This window comes from Anopheles ziemanni, chromosome 2, assembly GCF_943734765.1.
Source record: "Anopheles ziemanni chromosome 2, idAnoZiCoDA_A2_x.2, whole genome shotgun sequence".
Lineage (NCBI taxonomy): Eukaryota > Metazoa > Arthropoda > Insecta > Diptera > Culicidae > Anopheles > Anopheles ziemanni.
This window is the reverse complement of record NC_080705.1, coordinates 44861638-44884455: the sequence shown is the minus strand read 5'-3', so window position 1 is coordinate 44884455 and position 22818 is coordinate 44861638. Positions and strand designations below refer to the sequence as shown.

At 41.7% G+C, this 22818-nt stretch overlaps 1 protein-coding gene across 1 annotated transcript; it reads left to right on the top strand.

Moving 5' to 3' along the window:
- The first annotated feature begins 11830 nt into the window (after window positions 1–11830).
- On the top strand, window positions 11831–15007 carry LOC131281954 (protein Wnt-2). Its single transcript, XM_058311331.1, has 7 exons — window positions 11831–11883; window positions 12896–13050; window positions 13125–13187; window positions 13917–14056; window positions 14190–14324; window positions 14422–14609; window positions 14689–15007. Exons 1-7 carry the CDS (start codon window positions 11831–11833, stop codon window positions 15005–15007), a joined length of 1053 nt encoding a protein of 350 aa, XP_058167314.1.
- Window positions 15008–22818: the final 7811 nt, after the last annotated feature.

Sequence of the window (22818 nt, the reverse complement as noted above, 5' to 3'; positions counted from 1 at the left end):
CTTTCCTAACTGAAAGACGTCCACCAGCAGGAGCATAAAAAAGTAAGTAAATAAAGATCCACTTGCTAACGAATGGCATTTCCGAACATTCGATCATCATGGTGCAAATTAAAAACTAAACTAAACAAATTGCATTAAATTTGCCTCACATTGGAAGATTCACATTCTATTAATTTTATGTAAGTAAATAGTACCCCTTCTTCATTTTAGTACCCCTACTTTCATTCTAGCCCCGCTACACGAGCCGCAAACTCAAAAAGTTTGCGGCGCAAAGAGGGGAACAACCGAAAAGTTTACTGTAGAGAATAGAATAGATAAGAAACTTGGAGAGTAACGAAAAATGAGAATGTATTATGAAAGGATTAGCTATCAACACAAGAGAGGCACAACAGAGAAAAATGAGAATGTAGAGAATAGAATAGATAAGAAACTTGGAGAGTAACGAAAAATGAGAATGAGGATTGAGCCACGATCAGCAAGAGAAAGCGAAAGGACAGGCAGTTTTTGGACGGACGTGTAAGACAGCGGTCTGAACATTTGGATTTGTAATCAAATATATAAAAAAAAAGAAAAGAAATCTGCTTCTAAACTGCTTCTAATCGGAATGGCGGGTGTACGCAGGAAACCGGGCAAAAGTCACGACATTTACGTCAAAAACTTTTCAGCTCCGTGAGCTGAAAACTGCACCCGCAAAGTTTTTGGCAGCTACCGCAAACTCAAATGCGCGAGAAGAAGATGATGAAGAATAAATAAATGTAAACATAACAAATCTCAAAAACAAAATAAACGAACATACGGTGATAAATTTACGTGCTACGGTAATAATTTGTCATTGGCTGGCGGAGATCATGACTGGCGACAGCATTGGTACCGCAGAACGCGGCTACACGAACCGCAAAGATTTTGACGTAAACTTATATGCTTAGTCTACACGAAGCGCAAAGCAACCTTTGCAAACGGTCAAATGCTGTGAGTTAGCGGTAAAATGCTGTCAGATGGGCAGTCAACTGTCAGAATGTGCGCAAATCTGTTTTTCGGTCGGCGAGTGAAAAATAGATTTGCAAAAATTTGCGCACCTGGTATAGAGTGCTGGTGGATGGAAAATAGTTGTTTGTGATGATGTACAGTGGTTGTTGATAAGATTTCAGTGTACACAATACCTCTGTGCTGTTTTTTACAGTTAAACAATCAAATCAACACTGAACGCGCTTACATCTGCATCGGCTCACAAATAGTAGCGTCTACACGAAGCGAAAAAAAAGTGACAGAAAAAATGACATTTTCGCCTGTATTTTCAGAGTTTTGCGCCTCGTGTAAACTAAGCAATACGGTTTTTGAGTTTGCGCTTGGAGTTTGCGGCTCGTGTAGCGGGGTAGTAAGACAAAAATTTGGATCAATGTTTTACAATTTGCTTTACTAACTCAACAACGATGGTCTATGCTGCCGTGTGTGTTGCTTTCATATCAGCTCTGAACATGGTTTGAATTCGCACATAGTTGTATATGTTGTATGACCGTTTCTCGCATGGGTAAAATAAAATGGAAAGCAAGGTGTATTTTAATATAAACATAATTTATTTACATTTACACTTAGTTTCGATTACTTGATAACGTTCTTGGCTTTGCCGTTAACATAAGAAATAAGCGTTAACAACATGATTACGATATGGGCCGCTTTTCGCTTCACTCTGGTGATTTTTTTCATTGGCGTATATGCATTCAGTTATCGTCAGAAAACACCAAAACATAATCAACATGATTGCAACCGACAAACTCCAGATAAGCTCAGTGGCGGATTCAACGGTATACGAACTAAGAGCGGCCGCAGGGGGGGAGGGGCTATCAAGGGCCCAAGAACCTTCAAGGGACAAGCTCGTAAAATTTATACTTAAACAAATATTGTTTAATCTCTATATCTATAAAAATGGATGTTTGTATGTTCGTGATGCTAAAACTCAAAATCGGCTGGACCAATCTTGATGACGTCTTCGTATGATTTGTTCCTTTTTACCCAAGGAAGTTTTAGGAAAAAAGAGAATTTGAAAATTCCGAAGGAAAAGCCGGAAAATGGGAAAATTCGGTAAAAACGGCTTTTTTCCATATAAAAAATAAAAAACTACAATCTTTAACAAAAATACAAAACGGCTGAACTTATTTTAACGAATACTTTTGCCAATTTCTTCCTTTTGGTCATTTAAAGGTTTTAGAAAAATGAAAAGTTAGAAAATTTAAAAGAACAAGCAAAAAAAATCAGAAAACTCGAAAAAAGGCTTTTTTTCATAAAAGTAGTATTCAAATTAACAATTTTGAAATACGAATCTTATCTTACGTACATTACCTACATCTTGAGGGAGATTAGATCAGCAAGTACCAAATGGGACGATACGTTAACTGCAATGAAGCGCTATGGAGAATATTTTCTTTTGCAATTCATGAGCGATTTCCTACTGTTGTGCATCTCGCAGTTCATTTGGAGAATGGTCAAAGAGTGTATTTCAACCTAGAAAATGCAGTACAACTAGCCGAAACACAACCAGCAACAACTTTGACGAGTTTTTTTTACCTGCGCCAGCGATCCTTTTGCAAGAACATTGGTGTATTCGGAAATGCCTCGATATTACACATGGAATGCATCGTCAAAGAAAGGGTTACGTAGAAAGCGAGGCCAACCAGTAGACGGACATCCAGATGTGTTTTCAACTAATGCATTAGGACGAATATACACAATCCACCCAAAAAACGATGATTGCTGCTATCTTCGGTTGTTGTTGGTTAATGTACGTGGTCCAACATCGTTTGAGTCATTACGTACCGGGAATCGTATGGTGTGTTCAACTTTTCGAGAAGCATGCCAGCAGTTAGAATAATTGGAACATGATAATCAGTGGAATCAAACAATGGACGATGCCATAGCTGCTTCACATGCCACTGAAGTTCGTACACTTTTCGCGATGATCATTTCGACATGTCAGCCTTCAAATCCACGCCAACTATGGGAAACGTACAGAAATGACATCGCCGAAGACATTTTACATCGCATTCGAATAACAACAGGAGATTTCGAGTTACAAATGAACGATAAGATCTACAATGAGGCATTGGCGTTGATTGAAGATTTGTGTTTGCCTATGAGTGGCAAATTATTGACAGAAATTCATATGCCAGCGCCAAATCGCCAAATCCAAGATGACGACATAAAGACGTTGGAACAACAAGTTCAAAGAAATGTCCCACTTTTGAACAAGCAGCAAAAGAGTGCGTATGATCGATTGATGAAGGTTATCAATGATGGAAACGGTAGACTATACTTCCTGGATCCGGCGGAACTGGAAAAACGTTCTTAATATCCTTGATTCTGGCGGCAATACGATCTCAAAATCGTATTGCGAGGTGGAAGAACGGCACACTCCGCACTAAAATTACCGTTAAACATGCAAGTCCATGAAACTCCTGTTTGCAACATTTCAAAGCAATCAGCTATGGCCCAAGTATTGAAAAATTGTAAACTAACTGTGTGGGATGTGCACAATGGCTCACAAACGGTCTGCGGAACAATAACGGGCGTTTTGGTGGCGCAACGGTACTGTTAGCAGGCGATTTTAGACAAACACTTCCCGTTATTCCAAAATCAACACCGGCAGATGAAGTAAATGCATGTCTCAAATCATCGTATTTGTGGCAATACGTTAAAAACCATACGATTGACTATAAATATGCGAGTGCACTTGCAACAAGATAGAAGCGCAAGAGTTTTCTACAAAGAGCTTCTAATGCTTAGTTTACACGAGGCGCAAAACTCTGAAAATACACGCGCAAATGTCAATTTTGCTACCACTTTTTTTCGCTTCGTGTAGACGTTCCTATTCGTGAGCCGATGTAGATGTAAGCGCATTCAATGTTGATTTGATTGTTTAACTGTAAAAAAAGCAGCACAGAGGTATTGTACACACCGAAATCTTATCAACAACCACTGTACATCATCACAAACAACTATTTTCCATCCACCGGCACTCTATACCAGGTGCGCAAATTTTTGCAAAGCTATTTTTCACTCGCCGACCGAAAAACACATTTGCGCACATTCTGACAGTTGACTGCCCATCTGACAGCATTTTACCGCTAACTCACAGCATTTGACCGTTTGCAAAGGTTGCTTTGCGCTTCGTGTAGACTAAGCATAAGAATTGGAACCGGTCAGATTCCGGTTAATATATCCAGTGGATTAATATCAATTCCGACTACCATTTGCCAATTCACTTCAACTAAAGAGGATCTCATAACTAATGTGTATGTGCAATATATAGAAATAAAAATATAGATGTTAATGACCTCAACTGGAAAATTCTAAACCAAATTCCGGGAGATTTGCGATCATACAAATCAATCGACCGTGTTGAAAATGAAGACGAAGCCGTGAATTATCCAGTGGAATTTTCGAAAAACCTTCATGCGCCGAAACTTTGTAAAGGAACACGATTGATTGTGACGCAGCTTATGAACAATATCATAGAGGCAAGAATTTTAAAAGGGGCTTATAAGCGGACCGAATGTTTAATTCCTAGAATTCCCTTGAAATCGAACGATATGCTATTTCAGTTCAAGCGAATTCAATTTCCACGGAATCTTGCATTTGCGATGACAATCAACAAGTCACAAGGGCAGTCGCTGGAAGTGTGTGGCTTAAATCTAGAAATGCTTTGGTTTTCTCATGGCCAGCTATATGTTGCATGTTCACGCGTTGGAAAACCGGCATCATTGCACATTTACGCAAACCAACAAAAGACTAAAAATGCAGTCTATCAAGGTGCGTTACAAGCAATAATAAAATCACAATAAAATGATTTCCAACATAATGAATTCAAATTTCTTCTCTATACAGTTTTAAAAACAAAATTTAACATCACAGGTAGTCAATTTCAAATTTTAGAGTATTACAAACTGCATAATTATTTGACGGGGCGAAGTTCGTCGGGTCAGCTTGTTTTAGTTATATAAATAAAATTGTTTAATTGTTTAATTGTTTATTAGTATATCACATTGCTTGCCTCTAGCAATGCAAACTTAACTACATAGACGTAGGCAGATTGAAGATGGCCAGAATGGAGCTATATTTGATATAGTGAATCAGCCAAAACTCTCGCAGACACTCAAGCAAGGGATCATCTCTACCATAGCTAGTACGACGAGTAAAGTGCCTGTGGGGGACGAGTTTCTAAGGATCGGGATGGGACATAGACAGGAATTTGTTGGAGTAAGGAGGGTGCATCAGTGGTACCCAATAGTAAGCCAGCAATCAACAAAGCCCGCCTGGACTCCGACGAAGGAAGACCCAGAATTTGACCTTACCTTACCTTACCTTACGCTGGGCGGAAGAGGCGTGTCAGAGTTCCCAGAGTAAAGTTTTTGCACCCTTTCAATCGTAACGTCATTCGGACTCCACACTACGCTTACATACTCTAGTATTGGGCGAACTAGGACACAATATAACTTTTTCAAACATTGGGGATCCGTCAGCTCGTGGGCAAGACGGCGGACAAACCCCAAAGTTCTCAGTGCCGAGCTGATAACCTGCTCGTGTTGTTAGTGTAAGAAGAGTCTCGAGTCCAAGATGACGCCTAGATTCCGAACTTTAGATACCCGTTAAACAGCATGGCCATTTAGAGTATAATGTCCCATGTGTGGTAGTTTAGAGCGAGAGAAAGAAATAATAGAGCACTTATTAGTGCACAGAGAAAGAAGATTAGATTAGAAGATTGTTTTAGTTGTGTAAAGTCAGTATAAAGTAAATTCTGATATGGCATCCACTTGACCACCTCGATCAATTTTCGCCAATAAACCTGACACAAACGTTATTAAGTTCGTGACAGTATAGCGGCCTGGCATGAATCTATGTTGCTCATGGCTAATATACGCTTTGCTATCATGCATAAGTGATGGAAAGATTACGGTTTCGACAGTTGTATTGGACACTACAGTAGGCGAACCTTTTTTAAAACGTGCATCATCCAGCTAGTTTTCCAAACTGCAGGAAAAAATGACCCGAAACAAACTGCTAAGAAGTCAAAATCTTCTTCCTCACAGCCTAGATCTAAACTCCATTGAGAATTTGTAGTCAACTCACGATGGCAGGGTGGACAAAGCTGATATATCGAATAAAAATGATTATTTTGAAGATGTAATGCGTGCTTAGGAAGAATTGGATCCCCAATAACTAAAAAACCTAGTGGAGAGCATGCCAAAGCGCTTTCAGCAGGCTCCAAAAGCTAAACCAGGACACATAACATATTGAATTGATGAAAAAATATTGAGCAAAAATCGAGCGAAAAAAATTTCGAGGTGGACACTTTTCCGTGCCGGTCACTGTATAAATTAATGCTAAGAACCATAACGAACTAATGGCAGGATAGTCTAATACATGATCAGAGTCGAAGAGTAACAAAAGAAACATATTTTATAGTATATCAATTGGAACCAAGCATGTAGTTGCTTGGTTACTGTAAAAACTTGTAGATTTTTGTCTTGTTTATATGCTTTTCAACAAAGTCCATGTTAGCTATTATTTTTATCCTACAATCAATATGTTTTCTGGCTGACTCATCTAATTTTGATTTTATCTATTTTGTTTAACAAGTCTTATGCAATAGCTAGAGTGAGAAAATTAAATAATTTTATTCGCACATTAATATTCGTTTAAATACGTACCTCGTTTCACAGGGACTAATGATTTTTATTTAAACTTATATGCAGAAAAAATGCATTGCCTACATTGAAACTGTTTAAGATTTTCAACGCTTTGTTTTATTACTCTGCTTGATATATTCCAGTATCTTGTTGTTTTGTTGCAAATACATGTTTCCAATTGATAAACTGTAAAACATTTATCTTCTGTTGCTCTTCAACTCTGACCACACTTTCATTATTTTATTTGGGTTTTGAGCATTCATTTTTGTAGGATGCAGTAAAATTATCCATTACTAGCTGATTAACCCGATTTCATACGGGTAGAAATCAATTCCAAACTGAAGAGTGTTTGCATTCAGTATCAGTTTTCAGTTTAACAATCTTAAATTTTGCTATGTGCAAAAATCGAGTATTACCTTTATTCGATGAAACCATGTAAATATACATTTTGCATTCATTACCTAACTATGCTTCCAGCTTGGTTAGTGCAAGCATTTAAAATTAATCTATTAAAGAAAGTATGAGAAAAACTGTTCCTAAACCACAGTTGGACCAGGACAACAGATAACCGACGATTATTTAAGAGCACTTCTACCATCGCCCGCTATATTTACGGTGTTAAATAGTGTCTTTTTTAAATCCGTTGCATCTGTCGTAAGGTGGATGTCATCATACATTTTTAGATATTTTGTATCGTTCAGGTGATAGAAAGTTATGACAGGAAGGAAGCATAAGAATGTTGGACATTTCACACTTGGCTTTCTTATAATTATGTTTGATCGAATTGATTAGACCGATTTTGTGTGATTGAGAATATTTGCTACGTAGAAGAGATGAGATTGAGCACACAAACTGTGACCATTCGATTTAGTGACCCCAAATTGTTCGAAAATGATACCCATATTGCATTGTAACCATTTTTAAGGTTATTATTAACAAAATGGAATTAGAATTGGAAAGAAAAATTAGAATTAGAAAAATTAAATTTTAACCCATGCTATGTCCCTACGTAAGGAGCATGTGTACTAATTTTTGTGAAAATCCGTTCAGTAATCGTTGAGCTAAAATTATTTTTCATTAATTTTAGAGAGTAGGTGTTGGGGAGGGTCCGCGACAGCCGAGCGGTAGCGCCGGTTAGAACATCGGCCCATGAGCGCCGGGGCTCACCACCTCGACGGCGTGGGTTCGAATCCCAACCGAGACCGGACCCTCCCCTGTACGAGAGGACTGACTATCCACGTACAACAGGGAAACAAGTCTCGTAAGCCCTTAACGGGCAGGCATGACCAAGAGGTCGTTACGCCAAGAAGAAGAAGAAGAAGAAGTGTTGGGGAGGGATAGGGAGGATCGGGGATATCAACAAGTTATCCGAATTATCAGAAGTTCAGATCATTCAACCTTGGAAAATTAGCTACCTTCCTGCCAAGTTTGGTGCAAATCGGCCCGGTAGCTTTGGCGTGATGCGATCACATACATATATATATATACGAGGGCTGACAATAAAGTAAGGTCTCCAACGCTGCAACTTCGCCGGATCACGCGCTAGGCGAAATCTGGCAACACCGCCGTGTTCCTTGGTTCCCCCACTACCACTTTGCTGCTGGGTGAGGCTTCCCCGACCGCTCAGTCTTGGCTGAGCAGCCGTCAACGATGGAGGTACCCCTTGCGTCAGCGTCCAAGTGCGAATTGCGTTCTATAATACGTTTTTTGAGTGCGAAAAAGGTGACACCTATTGAAATCCATCGTCAACTAGTGGAAGTTTACGGGGAAAAGTGTATGGACATAAAAAACGTGCGTAAGTGGAGCTGCGAGTTCAATTCCGGGCGCACTAATGTTCACGACGAGGAGAGAAGTGGCCGACCGTCGGTCTCGGATGCGATTGTTCAAGCAGTGGAGGCAGAAATGCTCAAAAACCGCCGTGCGACAATTCGGGACTTGGAAGAGAAGCTTGGAGGAGTGTGTAGCAGCGAAACAATCCGTCATATCCTTGTGAACAACTTGCAGTATCACAAAGCTTCTGCCCGATGGGTGCCGAAACAGCTGACCGAAGACCACATGAAGCGGCGCGTGGAATGTGCGACCAAAGTTGTGGCCCGTTTTGAAGAAATTTGGCTGGGACATCATCGATCACCCTCCCTATAGTCCCGACGTGGCCCCAAGTGACTACCACATGTTCCCCGCCCTGAAAAAACATCTCGGAGGGAAGAAGTTTAAAAGTGACGCGGAGGTTCAGAAAGAGGTCAACACCTGGCTGCGCGAGGCGGACGGAGAGTGGTATTCTGCCGGCATAGACAAGTTCATCGTGCGGATGCGCAAGGTGTTGGAAGAAAATGGCGATTATGGAGAAAAGTAGCCAAGACCTTGGCCTTTCCAACGGTGTATCGCTTTTTGTAAATAAATGTCATTTTCTATGAAAAAAAAAATTGAAGACCTTACTTTATTGTCAGCCCTCGTATATATACAGACAACGGTGACTTTTATATTATCCATTATTGAGCTCCTACAAGTTGTTACTTGTCGATCATAAGAGAAAATTGATAAATTCTATAGAATATTTATTTAAGTACAAATTTTACAAACTTTGCCATTGAAGGTTCGGGGCCCCTTGCGAGCTCGGGCCCCCCGCGGCCGCTCAACCCGCGCACCGTTAAATGCGCCACTGCAAACAATAGTTGTATCCAACTAATATCAAGAAATGCGTTTTTGACATATCCTGTTAGATGTTGCCTGATACATTAGAAAACGCTGCATACCATTCTTTAAAAAAAAATCGTTATTCCTTCTAAAACGAGTTACGTGTTTAAACGAATACTTCATGCGGGTTTTAAAGGGGGAAGTAGAACTATTTAATTTTTCTTCTCTATTAATTCAATAACAATTTTTTTTAATTTTGCAGTACGTGCCGTATCGTAGATTGAATAAGAATTGTTGGGCGAAATTGATAAAATGAAGGATAAAAATAATAGCTAATATTGATTTTATTGAAAAGTGCCTAAGCAAGACGCAAATTGATGATTTTTTATTGCATAGGGGCCCGTTCATTTTACCCCATGAGTGTAAATCCCCCACTGGTTAAGATTCTTCTGATAAACGATAGCAAAGCCTGGAGCATTACTAATTTGAAGTTTAAAAGCCTTACTTGAAAATTCCGCATTATGTTGCCCGAAAGACGTGTGGGGATAGCTCCTGGGGGGATTTGAATGTCTGAAAAAAACCATCTCAGCCCTTTCTGAACTGCGCTGCGATGACGGAGTCAATGATGATACTCTGAGACCCCTGCTGCCGTGACCTGCCCTTCTCCTTCCCCGTGCTTTGCCCGACTGTTCCTGGAGCCCAAATTACCTCAGTTCATCTGCTGCCTCTGTGCCATGCCGTACTCTCTCTTCGCGCTCGCGATAAAGATGTTGCGCGAAAAGAACCACAGCACTTCACTGGAATCGTCCGAATCGTCTCGCATAAGGAACGAGTTTTGTCTGTACGATACCTTCGAACATCCTACAAGCGCGCAAGATACATATTTTCCTTGAGCGATCGCGCTTCGCGCGGCGTTTTCGTCGCCGATCGTCGCTTGTAGTGGTCGTCGTCTCCGTCGCCGTGCGCTATTCAGTCGTCCACCGTCCGCGAAACTGATCAGAACGGCCTGTTTCGAGATGGAACTTAAGCTCCTTGGTGATGTGTTTGGTGCAGTGTAAAGGAAGAGCGATAACCGTACGAAACAAGACGTTGGATGAATAAGGCATAAGGCAGTCTGTTGGTGAAACTGGCAAACGAGCCTACGAGATCGTCTGGGCGGTCGAAACGCGAACGAACAAGGCAAAACATAAAAAAATAATCTCAAACAACCTCCGGGCTCCGGGTCGATCGCATGCAAGGAGAGACGGCCGGATCAACAGCAGCCTGTTCGTCCGCTTGGTCTGGTTGCCATCAGCAACCGTGAGAGCTCCATAGATGCTGCAGAAACGTGCAGTACGTCTCTTACCGGCAGGGCAATTATTTCCTTCCTCATCGGCGACGCTAACAGCACGAACGGCGCAGAAATCGCAACAAAGGTTCACCATGTGTGTTGGTCTGTTGTGGACCGTAAACCTCCGTAATAAGGAATGCTGCGGAATTCAGCCTATGTGATAGATGTATTGCTCCCTCCCGACGTTACTGGTACCCTGAAGTTACTGTACAGCACTTAGCATAGCGCCCCATTTTTGCAATAGTCGGGAGAACACGAGCTACGACGCTAAACCACCCTTGGTATTTGAGAACCAAATTTCTCCAGCAACCTTTGCCCCGCCAACGCAATTATCATCCTCTCGTGCCGCTTGATTTGGTGGCAGCAGCGTGATTCATTCTGAAACTAGTTTGCTTCTTCGTCTCTCGTAATCTTCTTTCAGCCTACTATGAGCATAAAACTAAATGAAAAAAGCCAGTTTTCGTCCGGTGATCGGTAGCGATCGGGCGTTTTCCAAAATTGTACATCCAACAGTGAAACTGTGCCAAGCGTTTAGATCAATACGCCTTTGCTTCTGCCACGGAATTTTAGCCAACACCAGATAAAAGCGTAAAGAGTAAAAATCACCTCAGTTTCAACGCTCCGCTTCCCGATCCCGAAGAAGGGTTCGTCGCTTGTGTCGCATCGGACTCGCGCTGACGCCGCAGTGTGTTTGTGCGCAAATCGTTCGTGTTGTTACTAACTAGCTCGTTATTTGGCTTTTATCAACGGCAGCGGGCGGGCGAGCTAGGTGGACTCTGAAGCGATATCGCTGAGTTGAAGATTATGTGCAATGAATACATAAATACAGTTTCAAGTTAGTTGGTGCCAATGATTGTGCGATACCAGTATGGTTTTTGTGTGCTCGGCTGTTCACTGTGCGCGCCGTTGTATAAATGTTCATGAAATTTCGCGTCAAGAAGTGTTAATATACACCGAGTGCATGTGCACCGATAGGGTCGTGTAAGAAATGTTTATATTTTTTCTTTGACTATCTAGTGCTACAGATCTAGTGCTACCTTCTTTCAAGGCACAAATGCAAACTCCCTGTAGTAATGCATCGTAGTTTATATCGAAGTGAACATTGATTAACATTGAAAGAGATCACAATTTGATCGGTTTTCTTTATGCGATGCCTTAAAAATGTCCTTCAATACAACGGCGTAAGATGAGAAACATTGCAGCGGCACTGTTTGTCTTACTGGTAATCTTCAAGTTAAGGTAAGAATGGAGTTGGATGTTTTACCAACATAAAAAAAATTGTGAAAGAACAACCAAACTTCTAACGCCTGCCAAACACAAACGATCTTATTATGAGAGGAGCTATGCGGGGTTTACTTGCTTTGGTTTTCGATAACGCTTTTATCAGTAACATTAGAAACGGTCATCGTGAAGATGTTACATTTGGTTTCGACACCTCAACCTACACACATCTGAACCGGAATCAAGCACCACCTTTTTCAGAGGGAAAGTTCGATTGTATCTAAACGGGCTTTTCCCACTCGCCTGATATCAAAAAGCACTGTCAAAAACTTCGGGAATATGGTTTATTATGCTTCAGTTTTTTTTTAAAGACAAAAGCACATGATTTAGCACAAGCAAACTTTGGTACTGTTGTACGTGAAACTCAACACGTTCTCATACGATACACCTCGATGCAAGTACGGTTGTATCGTACTAATTAACAGTACAAGCATATTCATCCGACATTGGCAAATATTTTCCACACCTTCTTCTCCATTACCACGAAACATACATGCAATTTCACACATTTAGCTCGCCAAATGCCATTATTCCTCTTAACGGTGGTCAGCAAAAACAAAGCTGTTGGCACAATTCGACACGCTTAAAGAATGCGTTTTTTTTTAATGTGGGTGGCTCCTATTCATGCTATTTCGGGTGTCGCTCTTAGGTGAAACTCCCAAAGACGTAACAGTAAAATCAACAGACTAAAAGTAATGAAGCAATCTAAAAATTGTTCCAAACACATCTGCTCGAGTTTAATATTAACCGCAAAAACCAATTGTCAAGAAGATGCACGATTTTCGCTTTGTATTGCATACATTTAGGAGTCAATAATCACAAAGCACAGTTTGGAGCAAAACGGCAACGACTGTCATAATTATTTAAGACTAGAGAAAACAAATCACAAACCTTTGCTAGCAATATACGCTGTGTAGAAACTCATTACATAACTATCAAATAAAAAAATGTATCTTTTCTATTTTCCAAGGGCTGCCAAATGTTTTGTTTCGTCAGTGCTGTGCTCTCGCATTCCCGGTCTCACACAAACCCAGCGGCAGATATGTACGGAGTCGCCGGATGCAGTAATATCGCTAGCATCTGGCCAGCTGCTTGGAGCAAGTGAATGCCAAAAACAATTTCACGGTAAGACGACGTATGGGCCATTTGTTTGATAATATCTACACATCCGGTAACATTTTATAATCTTTCCCACCTAGGTCACCGTTGGAACTGTTCTCACGTGTGGAATAAAGAGATGTTTGGGCAGATAATGGTTATAGGTATGGTATTCCAATTGGAAACAGTAAAGATGAGTTTAAAAGTATTTGATACATTTCGCTAAGCAAATTATTTCTTGAGGAAGTATATCTGCATAGTGCTTTGAGCTCATTACTTCAGTAAATTATTAAGTAGTAAAAATGAAGTCAACAGTTTATGAACAGAAATACTACAATTCATTCATATTTCTAATAATTTTGAAATATGTTCGCAAAACAGAATAATAATGTGGCATATTTTTCCGTGTAAAAGATTCAACAATAATTTTCTATCAATAGCATATGGCTATCTGACCACATATTTATGAAAGCATAAATTTTAAATTTCTTTTCCCTGGTAAACATTTTTGTTTTGAATACGTTATTTTTAAAATTCTTGGATGTATCATTGATACCTCGAGTGTTTGTTTCCGTACTGTGAACTCGCTTATTCATTTTACTGTAATTAGATAATGCAAAGGAACTATACTATTCTTCTCTCAATTAAGCTTATTTCTACTCCCTCCTCTAATTATTAACATGTGGTTTCCGAAAAACTAAATTTGTGTTGTTTTTATCGCTTCGCTCTAAATAACTTCCTGCTCTCAGAAAAAGCTATAGAAACATTAAAATCGAATCAATCAAACGAATCGCAAAAAATCAGACAAAATTGACTACTGTATTATTAGTTTGTTTAATTGCTCGAAAAGTATATTGAAAGGAAGCTATATCAATTCAATCCTAATTCTACAGGTTCGAAAGAGGCTGCATATACATATGGCATTACCAGCGCCGGTGCCGTATATTCGATAACTGCTGCGTGCGCAAAAGGAAACATTACGTCCTGCGGTTGTGATACCCAGCAAAAAGCATTCACATCCAGTGACTCTGAAGTAAGTTTAATTATTGGATATAAATTATTTTTTATTTTTTGTTTTGTTCCGCATTTCACTCACATTTGGTTTTGTTTTATTTATTTCTTTTAATGTTTCTTTTGCCATCCTTATTCAATCATTGTGTTAGTAGAGCTGGAAATGGGGCGGTTGTTCCGTGGACATCGGCTACGGTATGCGATTTGCAAAAAAGTTTCTCGATGCTCGTGAAATCGAAAACGACAGTCGCAGTTTAATGAACCTGCACAACAACCGCGTCGGTAGGAAGGTGAGCAAAAAGAACTATAAATAAGCTTGCGATAAATAAGGAAAGCTGGCAGGGTATTCAAGTAATTCAAATGACAATTTCGGAATTGTCATTTCAGCTCGTCAAGATGCTCCTACGGACGGAGTGTAAATGCCATGGTGTCAGTGGATCTTGTGCCATGAAAACCTGCTGGAAAAGCTTGCCATCATTTCACGTCATTGGCAACACCATGATGAAGAAATATCGCAAAGCCAAGCTAGTGCACGTGCCAGCCACTTCTTCCAATGGTCAGTTGGTTTTGAAACGGTAAGCTGTGAAAATTGGCCAAAACCGAAACAGTATTGATTCGAATGTATCGTAATAAGCATGCACTTTCTCGCCGCAGGAAAGGAAATAAACCGCCGCCAAAAGACGGTAAAGCCAAGAGTGATAGTCAAAATCCAAAGAGATCGGAGTTGGTCTATCTGCAGCCTTCACCAAACTATTGCGAGCGCAACATCAGCATTGGAATACTCGGCACCGTCGGTCGGAGCTGTAATCGTACCTCTACCGCCATCGATCGGTGCGATCTACTATGCTGTGGACGAGGCTACAACACGCACCAGACCGTCCGGAGCTGGCAGTGCAACTGCAAGTTCAAATGGTGCTGTACGGTAACGTGTGATATCTGCACCGAGCGCAAGGAAGAATACACCTGTAAATAAATGATCGTAAGGATAATGAATTACCGCTTCGTTGTAACCCTAATTATTTTTCATCAAGATTTTCAATTTCGATGGATTTCAGCAATGAAAGAACATAACATTTTAGTAAATATGATAACTCCTTCACGCTAGGAGAGTGTAGGTCTTATTTTCACCTGCGTTGGGAAATTTGCTTCATTCTATATTTCAAATCTTCATTGGAGCCTGCGCAAAATTTATATTTCATCGAAAATATCTGTGTCTTCTTGACCATACTTCACAGTTGACCTAGTCCTAGTTAAACGAAAAGTTGATGTCGAAAAAGGTGAAGATTTATGAGAAACAGTTGAAATATTCAGAGTCCCAAAATGAGAATCGACGTTATGCTATTAGCATCTGATAATAACTAGGGAAGTAAATGAATGTATTTTATAGTTACGTTTAGAAGCCGTGTGAATTTTCGGATGGTCTTCGTGCTGTGCAACTAAAACCTTACACTTTGAGCTCCAGTTTGCTTCTGTTTATTAATCTGTCAAATATAGTTCATTCGCGTTACTTTATAATTCATTTGACTTAGTTCCTAATTCCCCTTTCGTTAATCCTTTTCTCTATTCTAATGATATCCGCCAGAATGTAGGCAACATACCTAACTTTAATTTCCCACATTCCGGCCACCAAAAAAGGGTATCCTTTTTTAACTGTTGTGTGAGTGCTTGATTTTTTTTTTTAATCCTACGCCTATGGGTTTTACACTTGGGGATTGGGAATGAGAGCGAGTCTCGCTGCTGCTCGTACAATTTCCTTCCCTGATGCAGTTCGAATTGTAACAACTCTAACTATGCTATCCTTCCCTGGATGCACTGCTGTTATTCGCCCCATGGGCCACATAGTTGGAGGTACGTTATCTTCTTTGATCAAGACGAGTTGTCCTTTTTCTAGCTCTACAGGGTTATTTGAACAGTTTTTAGCACGCGCTTGTAATTGTAGAAGGTACTCCGGATACCAGCGCGTCCAGATGGCCTGTAAATGTTGCTCAAAATCCTTCAACCTATTTGATGGTTCCTGCGACCTATCAATTTGTGGTAATGTACACATATTGGAGCCTACTAGAAAATGCCCTGGTGTTAGTGGCTCTGTGTCTGTGGGTTCGTTAGACAATGGCACTAGCGGTCAGATGAGTTAATCTCGTACTTCCTACTGTGCGAACAATGTGTTGTTTTACGGAACGTACCGCTGTCTCCCAAAGACCGCCAAAATGCGGGGCACGTGGTGGAATGAATTTCTACTTCATTTCGTTATTTGCACACCAGTTGAAAATCTCGTCCCGCTCTTGTTGAATGCATTTGAGCTTCTTATAGAGGCGATGAAGCTCATGCGCGGCGCCCTTGAATGTCGCTGCATTATCGGAGTGCAGTTCTGAAATATTCCCCCGTGTTGCAACAAAACGCCGAAGTGCTGCTAGAAAGGACGTCGTCGTGAGGTCACACACTAATTCAATGTGTACCGCCCTGGTCGCAAAACACACGAATATAGCTATGTACGCCTTCGTCGGGCTGCGGTTCCGAATCGTTGACTTTAGTAATACTGGTCCGCAGTAGTCAATTCCACTGACAGCAAACGGTCTCGTAGGTGTTACCCGTGAAATTGGGAGGTCCGCGATGGTTTGCTTCACCAATGTGGGCTTCGCCTTGAAACATTGTTGGCAATGATGGTAAACAGATTTAGCGAGACTGCGACCGCCAATTATCCAGAATCTTTGACGTAGTGTGGCTAATAATAGCTGAGGTCCGGCATGCAATAATTTCAAGTGATACGCGACTGTCAATAACTTGGCCAACGAATGATTAGTGGAGAGCAGAATCGGGTGTTTGGTCGCGTCCTGAATCTGCGCATTGTGAAGCCGACCACCGACTCGCAGTAATCCCTTCGAGTCAACAAAAGGCGATAGCCACCTCAGCTTCGACGTTTTCGGAATCTCCTTACCATGCTTTGCGGTGTGCAGTTCCTCTGCAAAGCTATCCTCCTGCGCCAATCGGCACAACTGGATTTCAGCCTGGAGTAGTTCGTCCCGTGTTAATGGTGGCACTTTCTCAACCAGTGAGAGCTGTTCCGTTGGATTTCCGTCTTCCGTGGTTCTGAATGCGCCGCGTCCTGTCAGAAATGAATAAAACGCAGACAAAACGCCATAGATCTTCCGAAAATATGGTATGCCGAAAATGATGCAAATAGTTTGTTGCTGAAATCTGCCGTCGTTGATACGGCAGCCACACGTGGCGTCACTGCTCTTTCCTCCTATACACAATCACCTTCCTCTGTAGATGGGTTGTGCACAGGCCAGCTTTCTTCGTTGCAAGACAACCAGTGCGGGCCATGAAATCACCGATCGCATTCCAATAGCTTATCTGCATGAAGACCGCGCGAGATGTCATCTGCAGGATTATCTATGCCCGGAACATGCCTCCAGCACGAAATGCTGGACTCCTTATGTATGAGGGCCACCCTGTTTGCCACATATAGTTTCCAACGTCGAGGTGAGGAATTCAACCAATGTATCACGGTCATGGAATCGGTCCATTATACCGTGGATTGTATCGCAATGTTTAAGGATTGGCTGACCTTCCGGTATAATTGGGTTGCCAGTCGAGCCGCACATAGTTCCAATCTAGCGATAGTATCCTCCTTTTGCTGCTGAAGCCTCTCCAATGCACCTGGAAGCTGATCCACTACATCCTTGGAGATCGTGGTCACAAATCTTTTGAGCGTTTGATATTCTCCAATGCAACCTTCTTTTTATGCTGAGCTTTGAGCTTTGAGCTTTTTCTCCATTTCTCTTAAAAGTTTTTGTTTTCACTGTGGGTTTTTTTCGCTGTTCCTCCAAGGGTTAACCGATGACGCGCTGGAAGATCAAATGCGCGCGAATTATCTCAAATTGCGATGACGCGCAAAACGTGATGGCGGTTGGGAGATGCGTAGGCGCCTTTCACTAGCTTCGTATCATGAGCACTCTTTCTCACTGCACTATTGCTTGCGTTGCACCCGTTGTGCAAATCCTTTGCGTTGCACTCGTTGTGCAAATCAGTGTTCACAATTGACGAGGAACCCGTCGAATTTTCTCCTAACACTTGCTTCGCGGTCTTGACGTCGTGAACGTCGAAGAAAACAATTGTCCGTAAGGCAATGCGTACGATCGTAGACGTAAACCGAGATAATTGTTCGTAAAACAATTATCGAGTAAAACTTTTACTCAAGCACGAACAATGTAGGCAACATGTAGGCAACATTTATTTATTTTTTTTTTATGTGGCACGACATCCCCTAGTTGGACAAGGCCTCTCTCCGAAGAGAGTTTGTGTGACCGAAAGACGGTAATATTATAGATCGGTGGTCAGCCGTTCGTAATACCGGAGAGTGCCAGACTCGAGATTCGATCCCACACACCTGTGTTGTGGTGTTTCCTCGCGCTACCGCTGCGCCATGGGCACCCCCCGCTGCGCCATGGGTTAAGTAGGCAACATACTTAACTTTAATTTCCCACAGAAGCTTTAACCAGCAAAGGATTACTTTTTTGCAAAAACTGCAAACATAATCAAATCGAAGATAAACAAATAAAATGAGAATTCAATATACTTTACATCCTCTCTTTCTATACTGGACAATGAATCAAATCAAGAGGAATATTTTGTTGCCTTCAAATCTAATAGAATTTTCAAAATGTATTTTAAATGATAAGAAAAATCCTGCATCTACTGTATATCCATCTACAGTCTAGTTCCTTATGTGACTTTTTTGAGATGATAAACGACGAAGCAACGCAATTTTAACACAAGAATCCAAATCGGGGTCATTTTGACCCCAACTCAATTTTCGACTTTAATATCTCGAAAACGGCTAAATAGTTTTCAAAAAAAAAAATAAGGCTTTTCTTAAAATACAGAGCTACATCTAAAACAAAATTTCAGGTTTTTCTGTTCAACCAGTTCCGAGAACCAACTTGACTATCCCCAGAATGCTTTTTAGGGGTCGATTTGACCCCTATTTGTAAAACGTTATAACTTCACTATTTTTGAAGATTTTTCAAATCCGTAAACTGTTTCTTCGTAGTATATTTGTTGACTATATTTTGATGTTTTTGGTTTTTCGATGCATTTCTTCATCACTCCGCTAGCTCGGTGTAGAGCAAAAACGGTCGAAATTGAGTTTTTCAGTTTTTACCTATTCAAAATCGGTAATGTAAATGCAGAAAAAAAGTGTGAGCTAGAAAGAAAGTATGTTGAGGAATATTTCAAAAATAAAATCATATTTCTGCAATTACAAATGACGCCATAAATTGGACTGGAAGGTCGAAAATAAAGTCCCAAAGTAACGTATCCCGCATAACGCTTCGAAACGCACGGATACGGAATAACGGAACAAAGCACAGAACGGAAAAACATATGGAAAATTTTAAAATCCACATCTTCAAGGTAAATTTGTAGCGTAATATGCTATCTTAAAAATATGAAACTTTGTTTTAAAGGTGGCCTAATATATAAGCGGGGATCGAATCTCGAGTCTGGCACCCCCCGGCATTACGAACGGCTGACCACCGATCTATAATATACCGTCTTTCGGTCACCGAAAACTCTCCTCGGAGAGAGGCCTTGTCCCACTTGAGGATGTCGTGCCACATAAAAAAACATTAAAGCGCACACTTTTTCTTCTAAATTTACGTGATACATTTAAAAAATAGTTGAAAAGGATTAAAATTCGATTCACATCGATACTTTTTGCTTTACACCGAGCTAGCGGAAGAATGGAGTGGTACATAAACAAATTATAAACGCCAAAAGATAGTCAATAAATATACTAAAGAGTAACAGTTTATGGATTTGAAAAATCTTCAAAAATTATGAAGTTATAGCGTTTTACAAATAGGGGTCAAAATGACCCCTAAAAAGCATTTCGTCAAGATTCCAAAGCAATATATTCTAGTGTTAACCGATTCAAAGTCTTGCCATTTTGCGAAGAAGAACATCTAGAACACTTATATCATAAGTTCTCTAGAACTATTATTGTTGTTTTTCGTACCAATTAGCTGTTTTTCATTGTTTTGCATCGATTGGTATCATATCAACGTACAAACATGTACAAATGTGTTTCAGAATCGGCTGCCCAAACCATCGCCTCGCAGCGGTAACAGACACAAAATGGACAGCGAAAAACTTCCCAAATCACACTAGGGCAAATCAGTACTAAAAAAATGTTTGCCTTCTTTAAACACAAACCTACCTCTTACCAGGCGCCTCCATCACTAAACGAGTATAGAATATCTTATACTCTAAACTGATTAACGTCGTTGGTTTATGCTACACCTTGGGTTATTTTTATATTCGAACCGCCAAATGTTGCTTGTTGTCAGCCAACATGTATGTGCTTTAATGAGTGCAATTGAGTTCGTCGTGTGGTTAATCGACATTTGAGGATTTTTTTGTGAGTAATTGGTTATTTATTCAATGATTATGTTTTTCATCGCTCTTCACCACATTTTCTACATTTCAGGTCTTCGTATTTGATAGTTCTGAATTTATATTACAACTCCACGGTTAATGCCATGTGCTAATGGCATGGTATCAGAAAATGAGGCAAATATGCTAAGAGATAATACTCAACAAAGTGAACCAAGGGTTTGCAATACTAAAAAGGGACACACTTGGGTCTATGAAAAAATTGTCAACCATCTTCAACCTACCTTGAATGGAGGCGCTTGGTTGATTCTAGCCATACGTCCATGCTGTTTCGGCCATCCATTCATGGCACCTGCTTTGGGCTTGCAGAACTGCCAGTACGAAATGAGCAAGCTTTTGCCGACCAGGGGAAGCTTTATGGCGTTTTGCACTAGCGCGCCTTCCCGAACACGATACTAGATGGCCGCGTATATTTTCATTCAAATCCGCGCTGAAATCCACCCACACAGCTGCCCGCCAGGCGCTCGCGCTGCGAACGGATACTTATCGATTGCACCAACACACAAACACACACACACACGGCCAGCGCCAGCCAGCGAAAGGCTGCGTGCCACGGAGCATGCGCCCCCCTGTTGCAACGGGTCGAGCGCTTTTCATTGATTCTACGCTCGCCAGTTTGGTAGCGCCAAGTCGACGGCTGGTTCTGCGTGGCCGAAAAGTGTTGCGTTCGAGCCGTGCGTGTGTGTGCACACACAGTTTTCGCCCTCCATCAAGGCGCCTTCGCAAGGGAGAAAACCAAGGGGGCCTCCTACGGTGAATCGAACGGGAACGCGTCCATCGTCTGCAGTGCCACAGGCAAAATGCTGCGAGCTCCGCTGCGAGGGCCGTCCGTCGAGTGAAAATATCGGTCGATTGTGTCCACCCCTTCCCCTTCCTCCTGCGCCTCCGCGGTATGTGCGAGACGGTCCGACATTACGGTGCTGCGTGTCGTGGAGTCGTGCGGTCGTGGAGCGCCCGCTGAGCCTGGCGTGAAAAGACCGAAGAAATCCTCGAGAAATCGCTCGAGACAGCACCCTCCAAGCCAAGGTGGGTGTATGTGCCTGCGCGCGTGTGCGTGCGTGCGTGCCCGTATATGTGTGTGTATGTGTGCGTGTGCGGTGGATTGTGTGCCTCAGCAAATACCTCGCATTTCCCTAAAATCAATGGCCAGCGAGCAACGGATGCGCCATGAAGTAGCGCCCGCTTGAGCGAACCCAGCTCCACAGCAGTCTTCGGAAAACGCTTTCCGCTCGAAAGGAAAATGCTCGGTAAACGTTAGCAAGTATGCCGTGCCTTTTTCGCCTCGAATCGTAGCGCACTGGCTTTTCTTGGGGCGCGCGTGCTAGTGTGTGTTGTGCCTGTTACGGATCCCAGAAATTAGTGCTCGAAAACAAGAAAATAAACGAATGTGTACACAGCCCTTGTCGCCATCGTTGAGGAAGTGCGTGGTGAAGTGTGTTGAATCCGTGCGAGGCACAAAGGCAAGGTGAAGGTGCTACTAATACGTCATACGCTGGTGCATTCCAGCACCCATCGCCTCGTTTTCCACCCGTGTTTCCCCACCTCCTCCAGCTGCCGCTATCGTGGCCCACTTTTACACGCGCGAGCAGGACTTTGCTAGCTAGCCACGGTCTCATCCTCGCAGGTCCCGTTCTCGTTTGTCGTCCTTTCCGTTTTGGTTCCAACGCCCGCCTACATTATTAATGTGGCGGAAGCCTAGCACAGACCACGGGGCAACAGTACCGAACGTTGGAGGCGGTCAAAATCGAGCGAGCTTTCCCAATAAAACATTGCCCAGCCAATAGGATGCCCAACAGCGAAACCTAAGCAGAGAAGCGAGCAGCGAAGACCATACATACTAACAACTCGGCAAGATAAGAACGAGGTCTTTACTTATCTCAAGCCGAATCTTACCATATGTAAGCATATCCAGTCATCCAGCCTCCCTTTCCAATGTGCCTCCAAATATTCTACTTCTAGTAAACGGTGTAGGTGTTATTTTTAGAATACGAGCTCGAATCATTTTATTTCTGTCCACATTTTGCAGCTACATTAGAAAAATCGCAATCCTCTCGCAAGGACTTTCTCTTTTTTTCTATCACACCATCCTTCACCTATACTCTCTTTCTCGTTTTCTCTCTCTTTCGCTGTCTATCTTCCACTCTCCCTCTCATTAGCTCTTTCTCTCTTTGTCTTTCTCATGCACTCTCTCTCTCTCTCTCGCTCTCTCTTTCTTACTCCCTCTTTCGGATTCTCTCAATCGATCCTCCTCTGCTCTATCTGTGCTTTGGTTGTCCTAAAGCTTCCAAGTGTTTTCTTATAGGATTTTCCACTCCATCTTTCCCCTCC